Source organism: Uloborus diversus, chromosome 4, assembly GCF_026930045.1.
Source record: "Uloborus diversus isolate 005 chromosome 4, Udiv.v.3.1, whole genome shotgun sequence".
Lineage (NCBI taxonomy): Eukaryota > Metazoa > Arthropoda > Arachnida > Araneae > Uloboridae > Uloborus > Uloborus diversus.
The window spans coordinates 1520068-1547892 of NC_072734.1; the positions used below are offsets into that span (position 1 = coordinate 1520068).

Sequence of the window (27825 nt, forward strand, 5' to 3'; positions counted from 1 at the left end):
AAGCCTGTAATTTACACCGAAAAACACATGTGGAATGGAATGTTTTACCTTTTTCGGCAGCATTGTTAATCACCGCAAGGTAGCGTATTCGAGCTCTGGAGTTGCGAATAGGCCCCCCAAGGCGCTCGAGTAAATCCACATTCAGCATCATGGGTTCCCCTACTATTTAAAACATAACATAAATATGTAATAACTGAAGTTAAATCCCCCTCTCACTGCGAAAAAAAATACTGGCTACGGTCTTGTTTGCAATCACTTTTTTCGTTTCTCTTGTATTGGAAAAGTATCTTATAATACAAAAGATTATTGAACACTGGTTTTTTGAATTATGCAAAGTAAAAACAAAAGGTGATTGAAGCTCAAGTATGGATCCAGTTATAGGGACTCTAGATCCAGCAGCCTTCAGACTGCCCTCCATTGAAATTGCATGATATTTATTGAATTAACTTTCTGAGTTTGGCATCACTTCATCAAAATGTGGTTTTTTTTCTTCTAGCAAATTCATAACAACGGGTCTGTCTTCTAGCGTGTTGTTGGAGAACATTAAAGATAAAGGGATGCCGTCCGCCTCTGCCAAAATCGAGAAAGTTGCCTCTTTTGAGGCTGTAGATCCTGTGAAACAGATTGCCCAGATGTTAGAAAAAAGAGTGAGAAATCTGGAAAAGCGAAAGGTATGATTTGAAATTCAATTTTGTTTACAATTTCGATCCGTGATACCATTACGCATGTTCAGTTGCTTGTTTCTATCGTTAGGCTTATGTGTGACATGTTATTTAAACTGTATTTTTATAATTGTTTGTTGTTTACCGACTTTCCTGTCAAAATAGGAACGAGTATTTGTGTTCTGTTCACTGGTATGTATTGCATTTTATCTGTTGTAGTATGTATTCTTTTTTTCTTATCAAACATGGCGGATGCGGTATTGATTATGAAAAAATTTTTTTGATGTTTTTATGTTGTTATTGAATTAATTGAAATAAAATTACTTGAATTAATGCTTCGAGTTGGATCTCTTTCGATATTTTCTTATTTTATTATTTGATTGCCATCATTTTATAACTACTAACAAATAGAAAAATTGAACTGGTCTCAGAATGCAGTTGGTTTCATCATAGTTCGATCGCTTTTTTCCAAACATATGTTTAAATTTTTCGAAATTTCTTTTAGTCCTTATTATATATAATATTTTTTTCAATAATTCTATCGCCTTTTAAAAGAGTTATTTCATTTACAATTGTCAGCTGTCATTCTTCAAATGTACAAAAGTAACGTAGTAAAAGAAAAAGACATAGCTGTTCGATATTCAAGTGAACAAGATTTGTGCAGGAATTGGTAAAATTTTCGTCGGATGTCTTTTCATCCATAAGCTCACTTTTGCATTGGAAAAGGCGTTCCTTGAAACGACGAAACACGTGTCTGCAGTAATCGGCAATTTTGTGCAATAAAACGTTATTTAGTATCAGGACTAGTGTAGTTGGCTCTTTATGCCAGTTCTTAGTACAAAATATCTTTTATTTGTTTCTGTACTATTATTTTGTGATTTTTCAAATTTGTATTGACTTGAAGTTTATTGTAGTTTTAAATAACTTTTCAATTTGTTTTATAACGTTGCAAAATTAGACTTCCAAAAGTATTTTCGCTGTTGATTGATTCCTAGAAATAGTTGTCAATTTAGAACTCTAAACAGTGTTTCTCCCAGGGTCTTTTTTTGGGGGCGGGACAGTTTTTGGCTCTCCCCTTGTCCCTTTGAAATTTTGACAAAATTTCATTACAAAGAAATGTTTTTTTGGCCTTGATATCTGTCTTGTTTCCCTCATTTGATTTGAATATAAATCTGCATTTTCTATGTTTTTAACATTATCTTCTGCACTAAACATGAACAAGATTCTTAGTAACTAATTAAAAAGTTATTTTAATAGTAATTAAAAAAAGTAATTACTGTTGAAAAATACTTGAATTTTATATTCATATTTTAGAACTTACAACATAAAAGGAAAAAAGCATCCTTTACTATAAAATTTCTATTAAAAGGTGCCTTTTAATTGAATTAAAGTGCCCTGTCATCAGTAAGCGCCCTGCCCCTCTTTTGATTTGGAAGAAGCGTTTTTTAAATGTCATTTCTAGTTTGTGATCTGATGTGAACATAAGAGCAACATTAGATGAACAGTTCTTGAAACGTGTAGGTATCTAAAGTGCCTATAATACTGACCTGATTAACTCTGGAGGTCAAAATGTTGTTTTCAACAAACTTGCCTTTTAAGGTTTTGGAATAGCAAGTGCATCTTATTTATATGTTGTAATCAAGTGATTTTTCTATATCTCTTTTGATACTCTGTGATGGAACAAATAAGTTTAATGTTTAAGCAGCTCATTTGAATTGAAGCACCTTCATTAACAATAAACTGGCTATTGATTATTATTTTTTTTTTTTGCAAATGAGATTGGGTATTTTTAAGGAGGACATTTCCTTTTGACAGGCAATCCCGAAACATATGCCACAATATGGTTGTACTAAAACAAACATTTAGTAGTGGTTCCCCAGGCATTTTTAAGAAGATGCTGTGCCCTGCCCGTTTTAAGCTAACGTTCAGTGGGCCCTGTTATCTTTTTTGCATTTCTCCATGCGCCCTTTTTGCTTCTTGGAAATTTTAACAGAAAGTCATCAAAACAGCAAACTTTTTTTTGATCTAAAAAGTAAAGGTTAATGGAAGAATCATCTTTTCTACTAAAATATATCTATTGAAAAATGCATATTTAATTGATTGAAAGTGCCCTTTTATCTTTTCATCAGTTTGAGGGAAGATGTCACAGAAATGAACGGAACTACATTCATCTGTCCTCTTCCCCTTCCTGGAAAATTTTTAAATGATTGGTTTAGAGAAGGACTTTTTTAAATTTAAACTTTTGGTTAGAGTTGGGTTTTGGATGTCTATATCTAGTTTTGGGCTGTCCATGTGGTTTTTACCTTCTAAAACTGTATTAAACTGCCCAAAAAGGTCTAATCTCCAGGGTTCATACGAGTCGTAGAAATCCTGGAAAGTCATGAGAAAAAATTAGTAAACTTCTGACCTAGCAAAGTTGTGGAAAATCAAAATTTTCATTCAAAGTCATGTAAATTTATTTTAGGTCATGGAAAAATGTCCTGGGCAAAGAGAAATTAAAAATAGCTAAAAGTGCATAAGAAATCTTGAGCGATTTAACAGTATTGCATATAAGAACTATTTAAACTGGTAAATTGAACAATCCCCAAAACAAATCTGAATTTTGAAATCTCATGGCATCCTCTTCTGTAGCTGCTGCTTGTCTATTTTTGCAATGTGAATTAATTTAGTGCTTGAACATTACTAATTTTGAAATTACCATTATTTTCAACTTTTTATATTGTATATTCTGTTGTGGTGAATTTGCACATTCTTAATTTCTCTCACTAAAAAAATTCCATATTGCATCCAAGTTTGTTTCCATCACTCGTAAAAACTTTATTATTAGATTTATCAAAGTTTATCTTAATTTGATGAACATTTAAAAATATGAAGATCTGTAGTCAGTTAATAAAATCTAAAATTAGGGGAATTCTAATACTTCAAACAGTAGCGCTCAAAGTACCGCCCGCAAAACTAATCCATGGAACCCACCACTACTTTCAATGTCAGGAATAAACACTATTTTCTAGAATTTCTGAACCTATTATATGCATTTCAAAATGTGTGTATGTTGGTATATTGCATGTAGTTCTGCCTTAGCCCTGGCTTAGGGGCGATAACATACTATTAAGAATAATTTAGTCTTTTTAGTTATACATTTTTTCAATCGCACATAAGTGCGTCGATGAGGTATTGGCATTCAGGTAGAGGTTTTGCAAGTGTTCATTTCCAAAAATCGGCAAGTTTGATATTAATTAGCGTACTATTATTTTCTTGCAGCAAAGTCATGAAAAGTCGTAGAATTTTTTTATCCAAATAGAGTATGAACCATGAATTTCATAGATTCATATTTCCTGCTAGTTGATCCAAAAAGTTTAAGCACTTGTTTTCTATGTAAAATTAGCAGTCTTACTTGTGTGTTTGCTGGGTGTAAATTGCTTTTACTCAAAATGCGATTTAATTTTTTATTATTTTTTAGATGAAACTTGACAATTACCGTGCAGATGTAGCCAATGGGAAAGAACTGAATGAAGATCAAAAGGTAATAATTAAATGTAACTTAATGCAGATGAATTTTCTATTTTCAAGTTATCAAATACAGTACTATTCCATGCCGGTAAATATTGTAGCTTCTGGAGCTGTAATACTAATTGAAGGGTCTAATGATATAATTAAAACTTTTTTAGATTGCTGTTAGCAAATATGATGAAGTGGTTAGTCTTTTAGACTTCACCAAGGAGCTGATAAAGGGACTGAATTCCATTGTGATTGAGGTAATTGTCTTTTGTCAAGGATAACATTTGGAATATTTTATTAAATTACATATTTTAAATTTAAATGTAGACAAGCAGATCATGAAAATGAAATATTTAAATCTTGTGTAGTGTAAATCCAACTCTTTTTGTCTAATTTTATGCCATGACTTCCCAAACTTATGGCACCCTATTTTTTTTATCCATGAGGTACATTTCCATGAGGAATTGTACATTAGAGTGGGAGTGAAAAAAAATTAATTTTTGATTTTTGGAAACGGGTATCTTTCAATTACTGTTTATGAGGCTTAGTAGCAAATCTAAAATACTTCATTTTTATGACCTCATCTTGAGTCTGTGCAATTAACTTTAAAATTTGAATTTTTTAATTTTTTCTAGATTTTTCAAATTTTTTTTTTTTTTTTTAAGTATTAGAAGCGAAAAAAATGATGATGGGTAGCTATTAAATCAGGGTTCCCACGGGCCCTCAAAAGTCCCTATAAAGGCCCTATTTTCAAGTACTGTTTGTAGGGGCCCCTCTAAAGCCATATTTTGTAGTCAAAAACCCTAAAAATTAATCAAAGGCCCTATTTTTTTAGGATTTATGTCATTCTGTGTCAAATCAACGAAAAAAAAATTCTCAACTTGACTTCTCAGAATTTCACGAAACTTTGAGAAACTTTACTGTTTGATGTCTTAAATTTATGTACATTTTTTTGATATTTATCTTTCATAAGTGATGTGTAATTAATTTTTGGAATTCGTTAGACAGCACTTTACTTTTACTTGCCAGCAGTGTTTCGAAGTGCTTAATTCAAGTTCTGTGGGAGCAACAGAGTTGTATAATACCTCGTTTTAAAGGTACTTTCATGGCACTTTAATTTTATATACAGTAACTTCCGATTATCCACCGAATAGAGTGATGGTTACCGTGGATAACCGAATTCATGGGTAATCCGCAAACTAAGTAGAAGACAATGTTAGTCTATGCAATAGCTTTAGATAGATCAATAATATTTGCCTCCTAACTAAAATGGTAACATTGTATAAAAACCTATGTAAAAGATAAAAGAGGATCGCTTATTATAGCAAATGGATTTCACACATATGCAAGCAAATTGTGCAAGCAGATTAATTGACACTAACAAGCTAAGTTACACCGAAAATGCATAGGAGAAAGGAGGGAAGTTTTTTTGAACAAGATAGGTGTGGTCACTTGATTACGCATGTAAGTCGTATAGATCTAAAAAGCGGTAAATATTGTGTAGATTTAAAGCAGTAAGTAGGGTAGATTTAAAAATCAGATTTCCAGTAGTCAGGATTCAGGGACCATAAATGGTTTGATGCCATTGGAAGCAAAAGGGAAGAAAAAAAATAGGGAGTCTAGAACTAGGTTTTACACTGAATTAAAATGTGCATTTTTCGACATTTAGTTAATCATTGCCTAAAAAAAAACTTTTTGAATGTGTGAAAGTTGGTGGGTAATCTGCACCTCGGATAACTGGGAGTTTAGTATATAGTTTAAGGATTTTCAAGAAAAGCTTTTTCAAAAATTTAAAATTCAAAATAATGTCCTTTAAAATTTTTGAAAATAATTTGATCTTAAATGCATTTTAATAAATTATTTCCTGTCCAACATATTTCAGAGTGGGACTATGACTGACTCGGCAGGGGAGGTGGGATACGTTGGACCGTGGGGCACGTTCGACCGGTCTGAATTATTTTAATACTATTAATAATTTTTATTTTAGTACCAAAAGATAGCACCTATGGTCCTACAAATCCTATAATGAAATCACATGGTATAGTTATATTGAACAAATTTTATTCCAGAAAGTGTTATTTCAGTAGTCCTGTGTAATTTTCGGAAAACTGTAACTTTTTTTTTTTAATTATTTTCATCAAGATTGCGGGAAAAAAATGAACTCCTTTCTTAAAGTAAGCTTTTTTAGTTCACAATAATAGGCAATTTTTTCATTTTTTGTCAAAAAGAAAAAAATTATGACATCACTTTTTCAGACCAAGAAGGTGGCGTGGGTTGGTCCACTCTTTGTGGGGCATGTTGGACCGGACCAAACTACCCTCACATAATTTAAAAACTTTTTTCTCTTGCATCTCAATAATTATAACAATGTTCTAAGTGTTTGAATATTATACATTCACTTCATTTCATGTTACACATGTTTCAAAATAATAATAACTTACGGCCAAAAAAGCAAAGTTAATTATTTAACAAAAATTATACTAAATTAATTTTACCAAAAGATTCATTTCATCTCTGCATTTTTTTACAATTTATATTTTCAAATATACTTCTAATTTTTTTCCAGACGATTGTTTTCTAAGAGTAAAATATGCAATACATGCTATAATGAAGCTCTTGTATTAAATTTCTTTTCCTAAACAAGCATTTTACAAAAAAATAATAATAATAATAATAATTGATTAAAGGAATAAAAAAAGTATACTTTTACTTAAGATTCTCTAATTTTATTTTTTATATTTGATTTTGAAACATAAAGATATGCTAACTTAAGGCTGTCAATTGTATTGTACTTTTTCTTTGAAATATATGGTATTAGTATAACAGGATTCATTTCTTTTCGGAGTTGTTTCACGCAATGCAATAAAGAAAAAAAAGAACTTTTTTCCCCCTTGCGTAAAAGTAGCATATGACTTATCCTTCAGAAACCCAGATAAAAGTACTACTTCCAAAGCTCTGGAGGTAACACTTTTATATTCCCAGATATCATTTAACACATCTTTAGTTAACGTCAATATTGTATCATGGAATATTCAATAATTGATTTTATTTTGATTTTTAAAAAATAATTTCGTACTGATGGTTAATACTTATTATTGCTTTCGATTAAAGATGATTTATCAAATAAAATCAATTTAATTATATCATATAGATCTTTAAACTTTATATTTTTCACTCTGCACAAAAGAGAATAAGGTAGTTACAACGTTTGATAGTATATGTCACTAAAAGTAATAGCAAATGTTGTTTGAGCTATGCAGTCCAACCTGCCCCACCAGGCAGACCAATGTGCCCCACCCGTGGGGCAGGTTGGTCCACTTTACAAGGTTCCATTAAAAATTTAATATAGAAAAAGTTTATCAATTCAATATTTCCAAAAAAAATTTGTGACTTGAAGAAGTATTTACTGAAACTTATTGTAGAAAATCAAACTTCTCATTAAATTTTTTGATGAGATAAAAAATGATAAGTAAAAAAGCGGACCAACGTGCCCCACCTCCCCTTACGGCAAATAACGTGGGAAAATTTTTGCAAAATTTTGCTTTCAAATGTTATAGCTCATGTTTTATCAAAGCAACAGAGTTGTATAATTGCTCATTTTAAAGAGAATTACATTTATAACTTGAATAATTTTTGAAAAAAAAAATGTTTTTCACAAAATTTTAAAATATAAAAATTCAAACATTTTTGTGATGATGTCCTTTAATATATTTTTCAAATTATGTTTGGTTATAATGCACATATGTAAAAATGTCCAAAAATTTTCAGTGGGGACCATGAAAGGTTCAGCAGTTACTAAGAAGTTTTAGGGTAAATGGCAGTAATGTGTCCTACAATATTTGCTGTTACTGATGATCCTTTCATGGTCCCACTCTGAAATTCTCTGTATTTGTTAAAGTTCAATAAAAATCATGTTTTTTCCCAAAAATTTTAAAAGACACTAGCTTTAAAATTTTTGAACTAAACATTTTATTAAAAAAAATTCTCAACAATTATTCAAGTTACATAAACACATCAAATTAATGCGCATGTAATTGTCTTTAAAGTGAGCTATCATACAACTCTATAGCTCCTACAGTTATAACATTTTAGGGCTTTACTGTAAAAAAAAGCTTCTTTTTAACGCATTTTAAAATAACTCATCAATTATGATTGATAGATAAAAAAAATACACATAAATAAATTTAAAAAATCAAAGAGAGTTGGTGTGCAACATTGGCTGAAGTGGCCCTAAATATTTTTAAAATGTGCCATGAAAAGGCCATATTAAGGCCCTATTTTTTAATCTGCTGGAAGAGTGGGAACCCTGAATGGCAAAACAGGACCTAAAATATACAAAGAATTTTTTAAAACCATTTTAGATTATGGTTTCAATCTTCTCATTTCGTCCAAAGTTTATCAAATTTTCAATATTTTCAACGTTTTTGTAATTTAATACTTCAGACCCCGAAGAGTTCCTATTTTTCCTACCTTTTAGAGCTCTCTCCTTATTTTCCTACTTTTTTCCTTTTTTTCCTACTTTTTCTTTCTTTAGTATAGCACTTCTAATTGTGCATTAATACTTACTTTTACAATATCGCACCGATAATTTTATGCATGCTTTAATTTTGAAAAGCAGAAGAAGCAAGTCTATCCTGAGCTTTTCATTGACCGACTACAGTAATTTCTGGAAGGAACACTGCAAAGTTTGCGCGGTTTAAAAGTTAAATTTTCGTAATGGACTTTTTTGATGTTGCAGCGTTTTGATCGACTTTTCTTTTTATCGCCCCGACTTCAGTCCTACTGTTTCAATGAAACAATAAAGAGATAGATGGTGGTACATTCTGATGCAATTATATAGTATTATCCGTCAATTTGTAACTTTAATTAAAGTAAACGGGCCCGGACTGTTCAAAAAGTGTGGGAAAAGCCGAATTTCCTATTTGCCAATTTTTTGTAACGTTGATTACAAGTGAAATGGAGCTCTATTTAAACAGAAAGGCAATGTAAAACCTTAAAAGGAACCCTAAGGAAGCTAAAAATGAAAATCCTGTACACTATACATATTTTACTGACAGGGTTGGCAAGGTTTTAGACACTACGGTAAAAACCACGGTAAAAACCCTGGTTTTTACCGTCCTGTCTAAAACCCTTGTGTCCAAAACTGTCTAAAAGTGTCCAAAACTATGTTTTTAGAAAAATTGTATTTTGTGAAAAAACATTAAAAACAGAAAATTTTTTTAAAGTAATGCTTTAGATTGAACATTTATTCAATAAGAACATTCAACTTATTTGTGCAGCTGATTTTAATCTAGTTACATAGAAGTTGAATTCTTGATTACAATTTCAATTTGTATGCATGAGTCTATGTTATTTTTTATTTATTATTTTTTTGATAATAGTAACCAAATTTCCCTATGTTTATGCATGTGTGCAAATGAAAGCAGGATTGGCAAGGTTTTAACCATCCTGTTCAAAACCCTTGTGTCCGAAAGTGTCCAAAACTATTTTTTGAGAAACTATATTTTGTGAGAAAATATCAAAAACAGAACAAAATGTGTCAAAACTATTTTTTGGAATATTTAATACATTTATTCAATGTGGATATTCAAATATAAATATTTAACTTATTTATGCAGCTGATTTTAATCTAGTTATGTAGAAATTAAATTCTTCAATAAAAATTTCAATTTGTATGCAGGAGTTTTTTTCTTCATTAACCAAATTTTTCCACATTTATGCATATGTGCAAAAGAAAGTGTTCAAAATATAGTTCAATAATTGACTTAAATGCAATAAATTACAAATTTTTGTAGTTACAGAATGTATTATATTAAAAATATGAACTAAAAAAAGAATAGCACAAGAATTTTATAATTAAGTGTTTAATCATCAATTTCTTGTTCTTTAACCTATGATTAAAAAAGTGATTTTTTTTAAAACATTACATAAAAATTATTTGCAAAAACGATTAAAAAAAAATTAAACTTTTTTTTCACCTCAATATTTATTGCACATTTAATAGCATTCCTTTGAGTTATAAATAAATGGAACTGAAATTAGTTGTCTTGGTAGTGTTGTGTATTTATTTTCATAACTCTACTAACTGTTACATAAGGAAGTTTTTATGTACTAGTTACTGCCATTTCTTTAAGTAAAATATTTTTTAAATGAACATTTCTAGAAAAATATTATTGCATACTCATTAATTAAACTTCATTAATATCTATGTATTACGAATATTGCATCAAAACAAATTGATTATATTACACCCCTTTAGATTTGGACAGTTTAAGACACTTTTGGACAGTTTTGGACAGTCCAAAACCCAACCCTGTTTACTGATGTTAGTACAAAATAAAAGCGACAGATAACAAATTCGCAAAAACGAACCACTTCAAAAATAATTGAGGAAACTAACTTTTTTCATACATAAATATAATTATTGTTCATTCTTAATCGTAAACATAATCATAAAATTTATAAAAATTCATTTTCTTTCCTTGCAAAGAGTGTATTTGAAAAAAAAAAAAACTGGCAAAACCTAGATGGGCAAAATGTTTACGATTTTTGGAGAAAAATCGGAAATAATTTAAATGCGAGATTCCGTTTTTATTTCTTTACATTTTTAAAAGTTGGGGTATAGAACTACAAGCAAATGTGTACTGTATTTTTGTTTCTTGTTTTTTTTTATTGGGTATTTTCTACTCCGATATATCATCAATATCAAGGAGTTGCTCATAATTTTTATATGCTGCGTTTATGTCAATGCAGTATTTCTGAACACTTGAAATTTTTTTAACAGACACTTACTCTTTTCTATGTACTACAATTAAACCGATGCGGCGTATCTACTGTAAGTTATTGTACTCAGGGTGCTTGAACAAAGGAAGGGGGGAGGGAGAAAGAGATATATGCAGGCATTTGATGCCAGGTGCTCCCTCCTCACTCTCAATTTCGTGAACAATTTTCGAATGAATATTTTTGTTGTATGGTGAGGATTGAGTGAAATTAATGCTTTCCCTTTTATGCACAAAAATCATTAGTAACTGATCTTTTTCTTTGATAAAAATGTTATGTTTTACCATGCATGGATTTTTCCCTTTTTTTTTTCCCATGACAAAAATTTTGGAAGAAGGAGGTAAAATATTATCAAACCAATCAAACAATATGTTTTTATTGCTTGATTGAAATTAAAACTGGCCCGTAATTTTTATTTTCCACCAGGGATGGCTAGCGAAGGATTTAACTGAAAACAACAAATATCGCACAAACTTGTATAGTTAAGCATTAATTTTCTATAACCAGGAAGGGGAGGAATTGACCCCACTGACCTCCCTAAATGACGTTCCTGAAACAAAAATTTTGTTGAATGCTAAAAATATAACATAATACAAACCCTTATATTTAGTTTAATTATTTTATTATAAATTTTATGTCCCATATTTAAGAACAAATTTATTTTAGTTCTGCATCTTCAGTCTTTTTCCCTTTTTAGCCTACTTTCCCAGTAAAAGTCAGAAAAAGAAGAAACAAGCATGAAAGAAGACCTAATGCATCTTAAAAATACCGCGAAAAAAAAAAACGTCCAAAAAAATAGAATAAAATAATTAAATAAATATCGAAAAATTGGAAAGTAGGGTATTGAGATGGGGGGGGAAAATGTCTGTCTGTCCCCCCCCCCCTAATAACTTTTAAATGAATAATCCGATTCGGAAAAACTTTTTTTTGTTCGAAAGATCTCGGGGAGGACACCTCATTACCATATTTCACTTTTTAATTTGAACTATTTTTTGTTCAATTTTGAACAGTTCAAAAAAACTTAACATTAGCGCCTACCGGGAAATTCAAGGCAATTCCGAACTGTGAGGCGAATTTGCTTTAAACAAACTTTGTAGGAATAAGCTTTTGATTAAAAACTTGTATGTAAAATATCTTTTTGATATGAACAATTTTCCGTTCAATTTTGAACAGTTCAAATCCCTTAACATTAGCGCCTACGGGGAAACTGAAAGTCAATGTAGAATCCGTACTTGAAGGCTGATTTTTTTTCAAACAAATTTTGTTGGAAATAGCTCTTGACTCCAAACTCCGACTCCGAGAATTTAGGGGCACCTGACTCTGAATCCAACTCTTGTGCCCGACAGTTAATCGGACTCCGACTCCCCGACTTCGACTCTGACTTCGTAGCTTTGGCAAAAATTTATACACGGAGGACAAATGACTGACTCCGATTCTTGGATATTCGTCTCCGACTCCTTTATCCCAAAATGAGATAGACTCCGACTCCGCAGCTATGGTTTTAACTGTGTAATAATAATTGTTGATATGACTTGTTTTTATTTTCACACCAAAGTTTTAATTTATGTATTAAGTTTTTGGTGAATAAACTCGAAGTCATTTATGTTTCTACATAAAGATATGCGCAGACGTTTTTTTTTTTTTATTGACAATGAAAAGTATTTCTTTAAGTTGACATTTTATTGCTTTTATTTATTTTGGTAAGTGCATTACTTCATTTAAAAAATTATTTTTGGCAACCGGGGGAAAAGAAACGATTTTTTTTTTTTTTTTGATATAGTATATTTATTTTGATATTTTTAATAATTTTAATTATTATTTTTTTGTTTTGAAAGCTATTAAAGATTTTTTTTTCTTTTTTGAAATGGAAAAATAGTGTATTAGCTGCTTTGTTTAAAAGGTGCTGCTATTTTTTTTTTCTTACGCATCTAATTTTTTTAGATGAGTGAGGAATATTTTATTCCTAGAAATTAGCTTAAAATATTCGAAAAATATGTTTGAAACAATTTGCGATTTTAGCTGTTTTTGAGAATATTGATCAGGTACTAGAAAGTAGTATTGGTATACAGGAAAGTAGGCTCATATAGTTCTAGACAGAACTACTCGTTTTTGAATTCAAACATCTGCCCCCCTGTTTATGCAAGAATGAATGTCAGCTGCTGATTATTTTTAACTAAAACTATTTTAATATTTGCTTTGTTTTTGTATCATAGTTTATGACAATAGGAACTGAAAGTGTTAGTATTTTCAAATGATAAATGGATGCTCTCGAAGATTTTTAGGATAAAATAAGATTGTTTCTATATATCGAATTTTTTTCCGGCAATTTGCTACTTCGATATATGGAGGTCCGACTGTATTTACATTTCTTAGATTAGTCTTCAATATTTGTTATTTCTTTGTGTCGTTGATTGGACGGATATTTCTATCAAAAAGCCTTGTTTTTACTAAGCTTAATCTTTTCTTGTGTTCCACAGAGCTATTTGGAAAAGGCAGTGACCTCCTCAACTGTTTTTACTTCCTTTTACAAAAAAGGAAGTATTGTATTCGCAAAAAAAAATTTCACTCAAATATCAACCTTAATTTCCATTTTACTCACCCCCGAATGAATATTGAGATTTTCTTTTTTTTTTTTCGATTCTACTAAATGTGGATAAGTGCCTAAGAACGTAAAGACACGCGAAATATCCATAATGACGATTCTCGAGTTAATTACAATGAATTTTCTTGTGTGTAGCTGTACATTTTATATCATTTAGTCCCACAAATGATATTTTTTATATTTAAAACTGTTTTTATGATTTTTCAAAACAGCAGACAAAAACATATTTGTCCCACCAGTACAAATGTATATTTTTAGTATGTTCATTAGGAGCGTGTTACCTACCATTTCCCACAAGAATCATTTCTGTTGCATTTTGTTTAACCCCTAACGCTATTTCTACTGGACTAATATATCAATCACATATTCCCCCTGTCTGTTGCGAAATGTAAGGCGATAAAGCAAACCGAATTACAAGTGCAAAATGTTTCAAAATATGCATAGTAATATGCTACATAAATAACTTCCCCGTCAAAAATACTGATAAACATTTAACGTTCAGTAAGTTACCGCCCTATAGCCAGGGTTAAGGCAGAAATACTTGAAATACACTGCCAGCTCAGTCAATTCCAGCTGAGGACTGTTCTAATTAGGACGAAACTGCAGTCCTCGGCTGGAATTGACTGAGCTGGTGGTGTATTTCATGTATTACTGCATGGTTATATTAAAGTGATTAAAATGTTGGATTTTTCATTTCTGATTATTAATGGTAATGTCCCTCTTTTTTTTTTTTTAGTTATAAATCGGGAAATTAAAAAAAAAAATGATGAGTTTTTTTTAATCATAATTCCAGTACAACAAAATTCTTGTTGCAACAAACAAGAAATGTGGTCTCCTGAATTTCATTCTAATGGAATTGAATTGATATTTTAAAGATCTTTATTTTGTAAAATATTAGTAAATTTAAAAAAAACCTTCTTTTCAAATTTTGTTGTATTTTTATGTAATGATGAAAATGAGTATATCGCTGAAATTTGGGCCTTTTTTTTTTACTTTTCTGATTCAGAGCACTAGGCAGCAGAAGAAGCTTGCCAAAAAAGAACAACTGGAACGACAACAGCACGAAATTCAACGACTTCAGGAAGCTTTTTTTTATCGTCATATGCTGGCTCAATTTCAAAATGAAGAAGCTCGAAGTGATTTTCTTAATGGTGAAAATGGAGCAGTGGTAAGAAATTTTATTTCTATATTATACTTATAGGGGACTTGATCCCCAGCTGTGGCTCAATGCCTCCCACAGTCGGGGGCAATTGATGATTTTAATGCTTTTACCTGGATGTCTTCAGAACATCCAGGCCCCTTGAGGTTCAGAGGGGTGAGACAGGTTAGAATGGTTCCCCCTGGATGTCCTGAATCCAACTGGTACCAGTTTTGACCTGGTAGGCAGAAAGTCTGGAGAAGATAGGGTACAGAGATTCCTACAGGTTTTAATAGTCTTGAGTTTTTATCCATTTACTTGGTCCTTATTAATGAATTTTGTTTAGTGAGAAAAATTTTAATCGGAAATTTAGATCCCTCCCCCAGGATTGAAAAATGCTTTTTTAACTTGTTTATTAACTCTAAATTTAAATTGTTAATTAAAAGCATGAAAAAAAAGAAATCCTTAAAGTATAAGTTTTTGATACAGTATTGCCGTGTGCAGGTAAAGGGCAGTAACTGCAAGTTTTGCTCTTTTTTTTTTTTTTTGTCAGTTGTTGTACGTTGTCTTTATTGTAAAAAACTCGCTTACTTGGATTCAGCTGAAAACAAGACACGAAAAAACGCCTAATTCATCCATTTTCCTGTTGCTAGTATTGAATCCACCACACATTTCTTCAAATATCTCGAAAACTCATTTCTGCAGATACTGCCGTTTACCTGCACATACCCTACCATACACTGTAGTTATATCCAGGGCTGTGGAGTTAGAATCTGATTTTGGGGGTAAAGGAGTTGAAGTCATTGGAGAACATGCCGACTTTTTTTTTTTCGACCTTCTTAATCCTGGAAGTCCCTTTTTTTTCTCTCCAATATTCTCTTCCAATTTTTACCAACTGTCCCTACATTTAAAAAAAAAAAAAAAAAAAAAAACTGACCACAAACTCGTTATGTATGAAAACATTTTTTAACTAATAGCAACTGTCAGAAAGGGTTTTATTCCAAATTATTTTGTAAATAGAAGCAGTTTTTAGAACTGAAGTAATCACTTTCAAATAATGTTTATTTTACTTATATTTTAGACATAAAGTTGTAAAAGAAATCTAATTCTGGATCAATTCGGGGACCCGTACCTGGGTGGAAATTTCTGAGGGGCGACTAATTCAAAAAAGGTTTTATGGCAAAAGCACTAATAAAAAAGATCCAATAAAATGTTACAGATGTTTTTAAAATCTCAAGATTATTGTATAAACTTGGCTCTCATCAAAAGGTATGAAACAAAATCAGTAAATGAATTCTTGATTATTACGATTGATCTAAAAAAATCTTTATATTAAGGTCAATTGTAAAGCAGCCAATAAAATTTTAAATTAAAAATTAAGAGAAGCAGAAATATATGTATTGTTTCAAAGCTATTCGTACAAAGCTGTACATCGTCAGATTTTGTAAAATTTCAAAAAACACAACACAAAAATTTCAAAAAAAAAGGAACTCTTATTTTAATCACTGTGTAAGGTTTTTTATCCCCTTCCCATGAGGCGGAGAAATTGAAAAAGAAAAAAAAAGGAGTCTGACGTTTCATAATCCAGGATTCAGAGCCTGCCATTTTGCGTTCAACTCTGCAGCCCTGGTTATATCATGCTTGTTGAGAGGAGAGACAGAAAAGCGTGATATAAACAAGGTCATAAAAAGTAAAGATTCAATTATGTAGAAATTAATGGCATGTCAACCTACAAAAATATTATTTTATTACCACTTTTTCAAAAAAAGGAAGAAGAAAAAATGCAATACATTTTCCAGTTTATATCCTTATATTCCTCTGAGTGCAGAAGGTATTTCAGAAAAAGTTAATGCTTAGTTTTATTGAAGACATTTTGTGAAAAGTATTTGGTGTCTCTTAATTTTTTGATGTTAATTCTTCAGAATGTAAGCTTTTTTTTTCTCTCTTTTGACTTAAGTTTTATTCATGTTTCTTATTAGCAATTAACAAGTGAACAGCTGTCGCAACTGGATCAGTTCTATAAGTTAATAGGACCTGGTCTTCCGAATGAACAAGCAGATTTGAACAACTACTGTCATACGTTAGCTGAAAATCATATATTCCTAGTCGAAGGACGGAATAAGGAAATAGCTGGAACTACATGTATCCTTTCAAGATGATATTTCATTGGAATGGAATGTAATAGAAATTTTAGTTATTTTTTATATTGTGCTGCACACTAGTGCAGGCAGATTAACGTCGCCAAAAGTTGAGAAACTGCTGTAAGAATGGTCCTTACTGGAATAGAATTGAAGGCTCAGTTATTTTAACATTTTTAATATTTATTTTATTATATCCAACAAATAGCACTTATAGTCATATATACCCAAATGAAATCATATGTAGTTATATTTGACAAATTTAATTTCAGAAAGTTATTTCAGCAGTGCTAAGTATTTTTCAGAAGTCTAAAACTTTATTTTTTTAAAGCAGTCTTCATCGTTTATTTTTTGTCATAATGGGAAAACAATTTCGATTGTATTTTTCCATACCAATAACCTGGGGTTCATTGATCCACTTTTAAAAAACCAAAAAAATGAAATGTTTTAGAAAAATAAAATATATTCTATTAATATTAGCATTAAGATTGATAATGATCCAAGTTATTTCGATTATTGCAAAAATATAGATGGTTCTGACAAAAATAGCGACCAAGAGAAAGTGGGTTAGTTTAATATTTGGTTTAATATGCTATATTGATTTTTAAACTTTATGCTTTTCACTCCAAATACAAAACAAAATGAGCTAATTACAAATATTTGATACTATTTTATTATTAAAAATGTCATGGAAGTTGTTCGGGTAATGCAGACCGACATACCCTGGAACTTATCCAATTTGCAAGGTTTTGGAGCATTCTTTAAAAAAGATCTGGGATGATTTGTAATATTTAGTGAAACTTATGGTAGTAAATAAAACTGCTCATTTAATTTTTTGATGAGATAGAAAACGCAAAGAATAAAATTAGACCATGCCCGTAAACTACCACATTTAACTGCACTCGATTCATACTTGCTTTCTGATATGCTCTTTAAGAGGTATTTGTTTATGCATGTACTTTACACTTTTGATTATTTCTTGGAAACTTTAGCCCCTCAGCCCTTATTTTATTATCTTGTCTGGAGACAGCAAAGCAAGTGCAATCTATCCAAAAGTATAATGTTACCGAAGTTATTAAAAATGACTGCTTCTCATATATAAATGAACTTGCAAAAGATTTTAGCTTATTCTTATAACAAGAGAGCTTTCTTAATAAAGCATCAAAAGAAAGCTTGCTAATTAATTTGAGGTGAATTATAATCAGAAATATTTTTCTTATTTCTTTGGGAATCCAAATGAAATTTTTAATTGAATATGAAATATTAATCCAAAATATAAGTAAAACTGACCTATTCAAATGAATCAAAAACATCTCTGTTTTGACCAAAAGGAAACAGAAAAATTCTTAAATGTTTCATTTGATTTAATTTAAGCTCAATATATCAGAATGGGCTTTAAAATGAGGGATTCTATATTTTGAGTAAGATTGTAAGTCTTTTTTATTGCACTAAATTATTAAATTATAAAGCGTGTGCTTTTATTTAATAATTTTAAAAGTGTATCCTTCGTTTTTTTTTCAAAACTTTATTTGGTGGGTTCTGCCTAAGGATAAAAGAATGAGTACTTCCATGCAGTGAGTTTTTTAAAATAGTTTTTTTAGTCCCTTTCTTTGTGTTTTTTTCATTAAAAAAGAAATATTAACTTTTCCATGTTGTGCTCCTTAATTTAAGAATTAGACAAGGCATTGAAAGAAATATTACAAAGTATTAATGAGTGTGGATATTTTTCCCGCCCATCGGAACCAGTGGACGATGATGAATCTTCGAGTGATGAAACTCCTATAGAAGAAGCTGCCATTGAGAAAGAAGAACTAAAGCAAGAAGAATTTCAGGGAGAGGATGATTCTGAAAACTTACCTGATTCGTGCAATGTAAGTGTATTTCAGTTTGTTGAATTTTGCTTACTATTAAGACATATTTCCTAATCTTCAACAGTTTAACTAATAAGAGAATTTTAAGTGTCTCGAGTGATGAAGGTTGAAAAATTGAACAGTACCAAAACTTGGAAATAAAAAGAGCAGTGGTCTTGCTGTGAGATACTTGGTTAATGGTATTTAACAGGAGTCTTAACATGTTCTGAAATTAAAAAAAAAATATTAAATTTATCCTGAAATTTCAACTTGCTACCCCTGGTTTAACCGTATGCTGAACTAGTTAGGGTTAACAAGATTCTTAGGATTAAATAATCATTTGTTAAATTTCAAAAAGAGATTATGTAACAGCTTTACACGTTGTTATAAGGCATGAACGATAAAAAGAGCAGTGAAGTTTCACTGTGAGATACCTGGTTAATGGCATTTAACAGGAGCCTTAACATGTTCAGATTATGACATGTTAAAATCAGGACATGTTCATGACCTGAAATTTAAAGAAAATAATAAATTGTCCTGAAGTCAGGGTTGGCAAGGTTTTGGACACTACGGTAAAAACCCTGGTTTTTACTGTCCTGTCCATAACCCTTGTGTCCAAAACTATATTTTTAGAAAAATTGTATTCTGTGAAAAAACATCAAAAACAGTATAAAATGTATCAAAGTTATGTTTAAATTGAACATTTATTAAAAGAGAACATTCAACTCAATTATGCAGCTAATTTTAATCTAGTTACATAGAAGTTGGAATTCCTGATTAAAATTTCCATTTGTATGCATTAGTTTATTTAGTTATTCATTATTTTTATTATTATTATTTTTTGATATTAGTATCCGAATTTCCCTATGTTTATGCATGTGTGCAAATGAAAGCAGGGTTAGAAAGATTTTTACCATCCTGTTCCAAAACCCTTGTGTCCAAAACTACTTTTTGAAAAACCACATTTTGTGAGAAAATATCAAAAACAGAACAAAATGTATCAAAATTATTTTTGGGACTATTTAATATTGTTATTTAATGTGAACATTTAAGTATGCATATATATGTAACTTATTTATGCAGCTGGATGATTTTAATTTCATTACGTATAAATTAAATTCTTCATTAAAAATTTCAATTTGTATGCAGGAGGTTTTTTTTTTCCATAAAACAAATTTTTTTGACATTTATGCTTGTGTGCAAAAGAAGTGTTCAAAATATAGTGCAATAATTGACTTAAATGCAATAAAATGCAATTTTTTATAGTTACAGAATGCATTATTTAAAAATATGAACTAAAAAACAAATAGCACAAGTTTTATAACATAAGTGTTTAATCATCAATTTCTTGTTCTTTAATCTATAATTAAACAAATAATCTTTGTTAAAACATCATGCAAAACTTATTTGCAAAAACCATTAAAAAAATTAGGCTTTTTTTTTTTTTTTTTTGCATAGTTAATAACGTTCCTTTGAGTTATAAATGGAACTGAAATTAGTTGCCTTGGTAGTGTTGCGAATTTCCTTTCATAATTATACCTACTGTTACACAAGGAAGTTTTTATGTAACAGTTATTAACAATTTTAAGTAAAATATTTTTTTAATGAACATTTTGGAGGAAAATATTATCAAATACTCATTAATTAAACCTCATATCTATTTATGCATTAGGAATATTGCAGTAAATAAGAATTGATTAAATTACACTGCTTTAGCTTTAGCATAGTTTTGGACAGTTTTGGATGGTAAAAACCACCTGTTCTGTCCTAAACCAGTTTTGGACAGTCCAAAACCCAACCCTGCCTGAAGTTTCATCTTACTGCACCTGATTCAACCACAGGGTTGGCCGAATTGGACCCAATTGGGTTGGACTCAATGGGTTTTTTTGAAAAAACCCATTTAAAAAAACCCATTATTTAGCCCACTTTTGGGTTTTTTAAAATTTTCTGAAAAGTTTTTTAAAAAATTCATTAATTTAAATACTTTTACAATTTAAACTTCTTTTTTATTTGTTCTTCACCACAGATAATGAACCAAAAAAAAAATGAATTTTGAACTTTAATAGTATTTCTTAACTCTTAACGGCATTAAAAAAATACTTCAAAGATTTTAAACAAATGTATTTAACTTTTTTCTTTAACTGGTCAATAAATAACTCAAATTACCTTGACCAAGTCCTGTCACGTCTGATTTTCTCAATATTTGTAGATTGTACAGAGGAAACTAATCCAATTAAAAGGCTTTCATGTGAATTATTTTCTGCTAACCAACACGCCACAAATCTCGAATAAACACAAGATATATTTTTTAGAAATAAACAGATTTTTAGAACGGTCGACAGAAAACAGAACAGGATGTACAGTATTTTCATTATCTTACGAAAAAGTTTAATATTTCTTACTCTGTACACAGAAATAGAAACACAGGCAACATAAAATTCAAAGAAATGTCTTGATTAAGCTGGAATTCAGTAAAAAGGGATTTAAACTACTTGAGGTTCTACAGTAGTTTTGCATAACAAAATGAAATACAATAAAGTAAAATGCAAAAAAAAAATGTAGTAATTAAAAACGAACAATAGATTTTATCACTCAAGAAGTAACTTTGCCTTAACTGTTGGTAATAATGAAAATTAAAAAAATATGAAACTTCACCATTCTTGGGTTTTTTCGTCTTTTATAACTTTTCCTCAGAAAACGCTGAATTTTAACTACTTTTTCAACTTTTTTTACCCGCAGACAATTTTTGCTCTTTGTCCATATACTTACCCTACAACATGCTACAAGTACCCCACATTTTCCAGAAAAAAGGACAAAAAAACCCACATTTCTTTTAAAAAACCCAACTTTAGTTGGGTTTTTTTGGGTTTTATTTAAAAAAAACCCAAAAAACCCTGGGTCCATGGGCTTTTTAAAAAAAAAAAAACCGGGTTTTTGCCAACCCTGTTCAACTATATAAAAAACTAGTTAGGATTAACAAGTACCTTAGATTTAAATAACCATTGGTTAGATTTTTTTTTTAAAAATGAGACTATGCATCAAACAACTTTATTTGATAACTAGTTATAAAGCATGAAGAAGAATTTTAAAGAAAATTTTCTGTTATTATTCAACATCAATAAGGTTAGTTCACACTGGAAGATAATGCAGAAAAAAAACATGCAGACTGAAAAAGTAAGATAAGGGTCATTCCAAGTCAATTCAACCAAGCCATGACACCCACCGACTCAGATTTTGATGAAACTTGGTGAGTTTAGTCCTTTAATGTAGAAAAGTATCCACATCAATTTTTTCTTCTCAATCTGCTTTAGTTTTCGTTTTACAGCCAGTCAAAATTTTGAATTTTTCAAACTATGACGATTCTGCTCGTTGATTGAAAATAATTTGTATTTCATTTACTTTTCAGCCAATTTTTATGAAAATTTACAGTAATATTAATGAAAATATAAGGATTTCAAAAAAATATATAAAAAAATTCTAAGTAATATTTTAAAAATAGAAAAAAATTATTTTCATAATTTTTTTCCCTGAAATTATGAAATATGTTAAAGTTAATATCAACCAAAGGGAGTAGGATAATCAAAAAAATTCTTTTTTCCTGATGATCTTAGATGTTTGTTCTGCCATTAAAAAAAAAATAAAACTAATGGCTTTTTCAGTTCTTTATATTTTTAGCTTAAAAATATATCTGCTTCATTGTTTTTTTTTTTTTTTTAATTTTATTTATTTGTTTTTTATTTTCCCACACTATTATCAAAAAATGAATATATTTAAAAATATAAATATCTTAATGATTTGCACATAAAACTCTTAAATTTTATCTTAATCACAAAAATGCTATTTTTTACAAAATTCATTACATAGTACACTAGTGCAGCCAGAAATACCTTCTGGAGGGGGTTTTTTGGACGAAAAATGCCTACTGGAAGAGGTTTTTGGACCAAAAATAGCTTCTGAAAGGGGGTTTTTTGATTAACAATACCTTCTGAAAGGGATTTCTTGATCAAAAATATCTTCTGAAAGGGGATTTTTTCATCAAAACAGTCCTCTCATATGCAAAAACTACTGTATTAGAATATGCATATATGTTAAAACCAATGCCTTTGGGAGAATCTTAAAAGTGTGTTCTGCCATTTAAAAAAATAAAATTAATGGCTATTCCATTGCTTTTTATGTATGTATATATTTAAAACAAAATATTTTCAAAAAATTTTCGTTACCAAATTTGTTTACATCGCTGTAATATTTGCTAGAATAAAGAGCCTACAAACACAATTTTTAATGTATTATTTTATTAAACACTCAGCATCTATCAAATCAGCCTGTTATTCCTATTATTTACAAGATATTTTTTCATTTACTTTTTCTCTGAAATATTCATTCAACTTAAATGTTTTTCCAAATTCTTTATGTAGTATGATGATTAATATTTTATTACCTTTTGCAGAAACTCAAACTTTTTCAGAAATATTTTGTGATGCAGACAAATAAGTTTGAATTCTTGACCTGGTTCAGTTCGTAGCTTTTGGAAAATTTGTTCATCTTCAGACATTAACATTTAATTTCAATCATTAACATTTTCTACAACTTGTGTGCTCCATGACTAAATTTGTGACAATGAGTTAATGTCAACTCTCCCACACTACACTTATCTTCTATTTTTCTTACTAAAACAGATAAACATCAGCAGTTCTAAGCACACAAAACATCTAAATGCAACTTACTGCATAGTTGTGGAATTAAAGTATCTCAAAGTTTGACTCAAATATCTGACAGTTTCAGTCTTACTTTATGTTCAGTATTTAATTTGCTTCTTGAAACATTGATCAAAAGGGGATATCAAATTTTAAAAAAAAGTTTTTTTCTGACTCAACAGTATATTTATTCGTAAAATTGAATCAGATGGCAATTGAGGAATAGTTTTAGAAAATACCTTTTAGAAACTCTCAGTTTAACAATATGATCATTTTTCTTGCAATAAAACTAGAACAGTCTTTAAATTTATAACTTCTTGTACAGGACTATACGGCGTATAATTATTATTTGACTGCAATTTCGAGTTTGAGTGCTTAAGAATTTTCTTTTATTTTTGAAAAACAATAGAACTGCTTTAATAATCAGATATTTAAAAAGGGTATTTTTATCAACAAACATATTTGTATGCCCACTAGTTAAGAGAAACTCCATCTGAACAAATTTCATGAACTCCTTTTTTACATACACCACAAAGCAAGTTGCATAGTTTATTCCTTTTTTTTTTTTTTAACTGTAATTCTCACTGTAGCAAGTTTCAACCCGAAAATTTTTCTTAAGTAAAAATATTTTTTCCCATCCCTGATGTATTTTTGGGTTGCCAATCATTCCTTCTCTTTTTCATCATTAAAAGCTCATAGGAAATTGTTGCTAACATACACAGCAACTCCTTGTCCCACTTTAATAGTGAAGCAGGCGTTCGCATATGCTCTATGTACTGTTTAATCGAATTTTCCGATCAAAAGCTACTGAGAAAACAAAAGTATTTATATGCTTTCAACTTCATATACCTTGTATCCATAAGTGTAACTTCTTCAGCACTCTATGGAACCCCGCGCCTTGCAAGAGACAAATGAATAAATGACGAGTCAACAGCATATGAATTACAAACTTCCGCCATTACAATAGTATTTTTGAGAACCCCCTTTCTACCCCTCAGTCCCCATGAACCCCTAGGGGTTCGCAAACCACTGGTTGGGAAACGTGTAGATGAAGAAGGATTTGTGTTTCACTTTTGCAGTGGGAGAACATTTCACAGGCTGGAAGAAAGATGAAAAGAGAACACTTTTGAATAGGTTAATATGTCAGTGGCACATCAAGGGGGGGCGACCCCCCCCCCTTCAAAGGCATTGGTTTTAACTTACATGTGCATTCTAATACAAAAGTTTATGCATATGAAAGGACTGTTTTGATGAAAAAAATCCCCTTTCAGAAGATACTTTTTGATCAAGAAATTTCCTTCAGAAGGTATTGTTGATCAAAAAACCGCTCCAGAAGGCATTACTGATCCAAAAAAAACCCTTTCAGCAGGGATTGTCGGTCCAAAAAACCCCTCCAGAAGATATTTCTGGCAGTGTATTATGTAATGAAATTTGTAAAAAAATAGCATTTTTGTGATTTAAATAAAAATTAAGAGTGTTTCATGTGCAAGTTATTGAGATATTTATATTTTTAAATATATTCATTTTTTGCTAATAGTGTGGAAAAATAAATAAATAAAATTAAAAAAAAAAACCAATGAAGCAGATATTTTTTTAATGGTAGAACACACATCTAAGATCAGCAGGAAAAAAGAATTTTTTTGATTATCATATTCCCTTTGGTTGATATTGACTTGAATGTATTTCGTACTTTTAGAAAAAAAAATTAAGAAAATAATTTTTTTCTACTTTTAAAATATTACTTAGATTTTTTTTATATTTTTTTCTGAAATCCTCATACTTTCATTAATATTACTTTAAAATTTCATAAAAATTGGCTGAAAAATAAATGAAATACAAATTATTTTCAATCAACGAGCAGAATCGTTTGGAAAATACTTAACATTCAAAATTTCGAATGGCTGTAAAATGAAAACTAAAACAGATTGAGAAGAAAAAATTGATGTGGATACTTTTCTACATTAAAGGACTAAACTCACCAAGTTTTATCAAAATCCGTGTCGGTGGGTGTCAAAATGTCATTTTTTTGGTTGAATTGACATGGAATGACCCATAAATAAAAAAAATATCACTGTTAAGTTTGCATGTTTTCCTCCCTTTGCTTAGCTTTATGTTGATTGATATAATTTATTTTTTTAGGAACAGTTTGAGACTTCAGATGAGGAAAAGATTCCCATGCTTTCTGTTGCAATTCAAGAGGATTCCCATCACGAAATACTGTCAAATGCTCCGACCAAGCCACTGCAAGAAGTTCTCTCTCCTCAGGGTACTTTTAACTTCCTGCAAGAGTCTCAGATAGACTTAGATGGTAAACATCTTTTGTCTTCAAAGATAGCATTTAATCAAATTGTTAAATATACATCAAAGTGAATCAGCTTTATTCTTCTATTTACACAGGCCAGCAAAACTAAACTTTTTGAGAAATACAGAAATTTTTTTCTCTTATCTTTGTTATGTATGCTGATTTCGAATATAACTTTCCTTTTTTCCCCTATCACATCAGAATTTTTTGTAAAATTGATTTATATTTTTGGTGAAATCTTTCATCAAAACTTGAACAATTTTGCGTGGAAATTCTGGCAACAAGTTTTTTTTTTCTTTCTATTTAAATACAGTTGACTCTCTGTTTGACGACCCTCTATTTAACGTTTTTCTCCATTTATAAAGACCGCTTTTCACAGTCTTGGACGTTCCAGTGTGGTTTTAGAAGCATTCTATTTAACAGGGGTAGTTGTCCAAAAAAAATCCTTAAATTTCAAGTTTAGTCCTGAAATTCCTAAAATTTTCACTATTTAATTCTCTACTTACGAAGACAAATAAAATTCAATCGAAAAATTAAGCTTTTCATGATGATATGCCTATATTTATTTTAAAGCGAAATAAACTTAATAATAGACCCTAAGAAATTTTCTCTAAGAAGGAGAGGGAGGAAAACCTATGCTGCTGCTTTTTTTCTGGAGAAGGGGGGGGGGGGAATGGAGTTAACCAAAACATATGCACAATATAATGCTATTTGTTTTATCTCTACTTTGTAACTGTTGCAGGCATTCCTTTTCTGCAAAACAGATATAAAAATAAAATAATAAAGAAAATAAAACAGCTGTACTGCAATTGGTTTCAGAAACAGTTTTAGCAGAAAGGAATAGGATCTGATATTTTTAATTTTTTTCCCCCTTTGATAGGAAATGAAAAATATGTAAACTGGGTGAGAGGGGAGTGAACGGTGTCATAGTTTATTGAAATAAAATACAATGTGTTGAGTTAGAACCCAAATATAAACACTTGGTTCAAAAAAATTTATTTACAGCAAAATTTAAATGAGTTGTCTCCAGGTGGGACCTATTATTTAATTTTGTAGTGCTTATCTTGTGTTGGTAGTCTGAGCATTAGTTTGTTCTTCCATTACAAAGGGTCAGTTTGCTTTGTGTTTCTGTTCAGTGAAGTTGGATTGTTTCTTGCACATATAGTTTTAAAATTTAGTCACTAAATTTTTGCTTTAAAAATTTAATAGCAAACTGTTTATTAAAATGCTACTGAGAAAGAAATTCTCTTCCTCGTGGTTGGAAAAAGCAGACAGAAATAGACGCAAGATCAATACATGGTAGCATGCAGAAAAGGATGAATTTAAAACATTTTGTTTTGTTTGTACATTATCTTTCCAATATTGGTAATCAAGGATTTTTACAGGCAGCTCCAGGTCTGCATACCCACAGACCTTGCAATGAAGGGGGGGGGGGGGCGGCTACCCCTTAAGGGACCCAAGAAAATGTAAAAGAAACTAGTACTAGTAAAACTAATTAACGTTGCACTGACGTCTGGGGAGGAGACCTAGAGATTTTGTTACAGGAGGGCCCAAAATTTATAGATCCAGGCCTGTTCACAGGTATTGTCTCAAGCTGATGTGGCAAGACACAAGAGGGTGACAAGTAGCTTGAAAAATCCAGTTGTATTTTAATTCCATGTTCTTTGTCTTCTACTAAAAGCAAATTGGTTATGATGAAACAATCCAAAGCTTTTGTTCCAAATTCACTCCAAGATAAAATTTGGAAAGCAGAGGTTTTATTAGTTTTGATTGCCGTAAAAAACAATTATTCATTTGTATCCTTGAATAATTTATCTAATTTACAGGGATATTTTTGATTATTCTGAGATAGCAAAAAGTATCAAATTATCTGATAAAAGTTAAATACATAATAAATTTTGGACTTGCACACTACTTTAAATCCCTCCTTAATAAGGATATTTTTTCATCATTCTGTGTAATTCACAACAAGGTTTACTTGCCTTGTTGTTGTAGATAACAAGGCAAGAAAAGAAGCAATTGGACATATAATTACCTTACTGGTATGTGGTACATATTTTTACTTCATATTGTGTTATTGTGTTCAAGAATAAATGATTTTTAATGCATTCTGTTGTAATTTTCAAGATTGAATTCAAAACGTTTTATCATCCACTACGTA

At 30.2% G+C, this 27825-nt stretch overlaps 1 protein-coding gene across 1 annotated transcript in view; it reads left to right on the forward strand.

Annotated features, from left to right (window-relative positions):
• Positions 1–488: 488 nt before the first annotated feature.
• LOC129219788 (caprin-1-like) overlaps positions 489–27825 on the forward strand; it is a 54135-nt gene continuing 26798 nt past the window's right edge. Inside the window, exons 1-7 of the mRNA XM_054854087.1 lie at positions 489–671; positions 4123–4185; positions 4331–4417; positions 14549–14710; positions 16660–16822; positions 18496–18689; positions 25502–25670. Of these exons, the coding sequence (XP_054710062.1) occupies positions 558–671; positions 4123–4185; positions 4331–4417; positions 14549–14710; positions 16660–16822; positions 18496–18689; positions 25502–25670 (952 nt within the window). The 5' untranslated portion in view covers positions 489–557. The remainder of the gene's footprint in view (positions 672–4122; positions 4186–4330; positions 4418–14548; positions 14711–16659; positions 16823–18495; positions 18690–25501; positions 25671–27825) is intronic.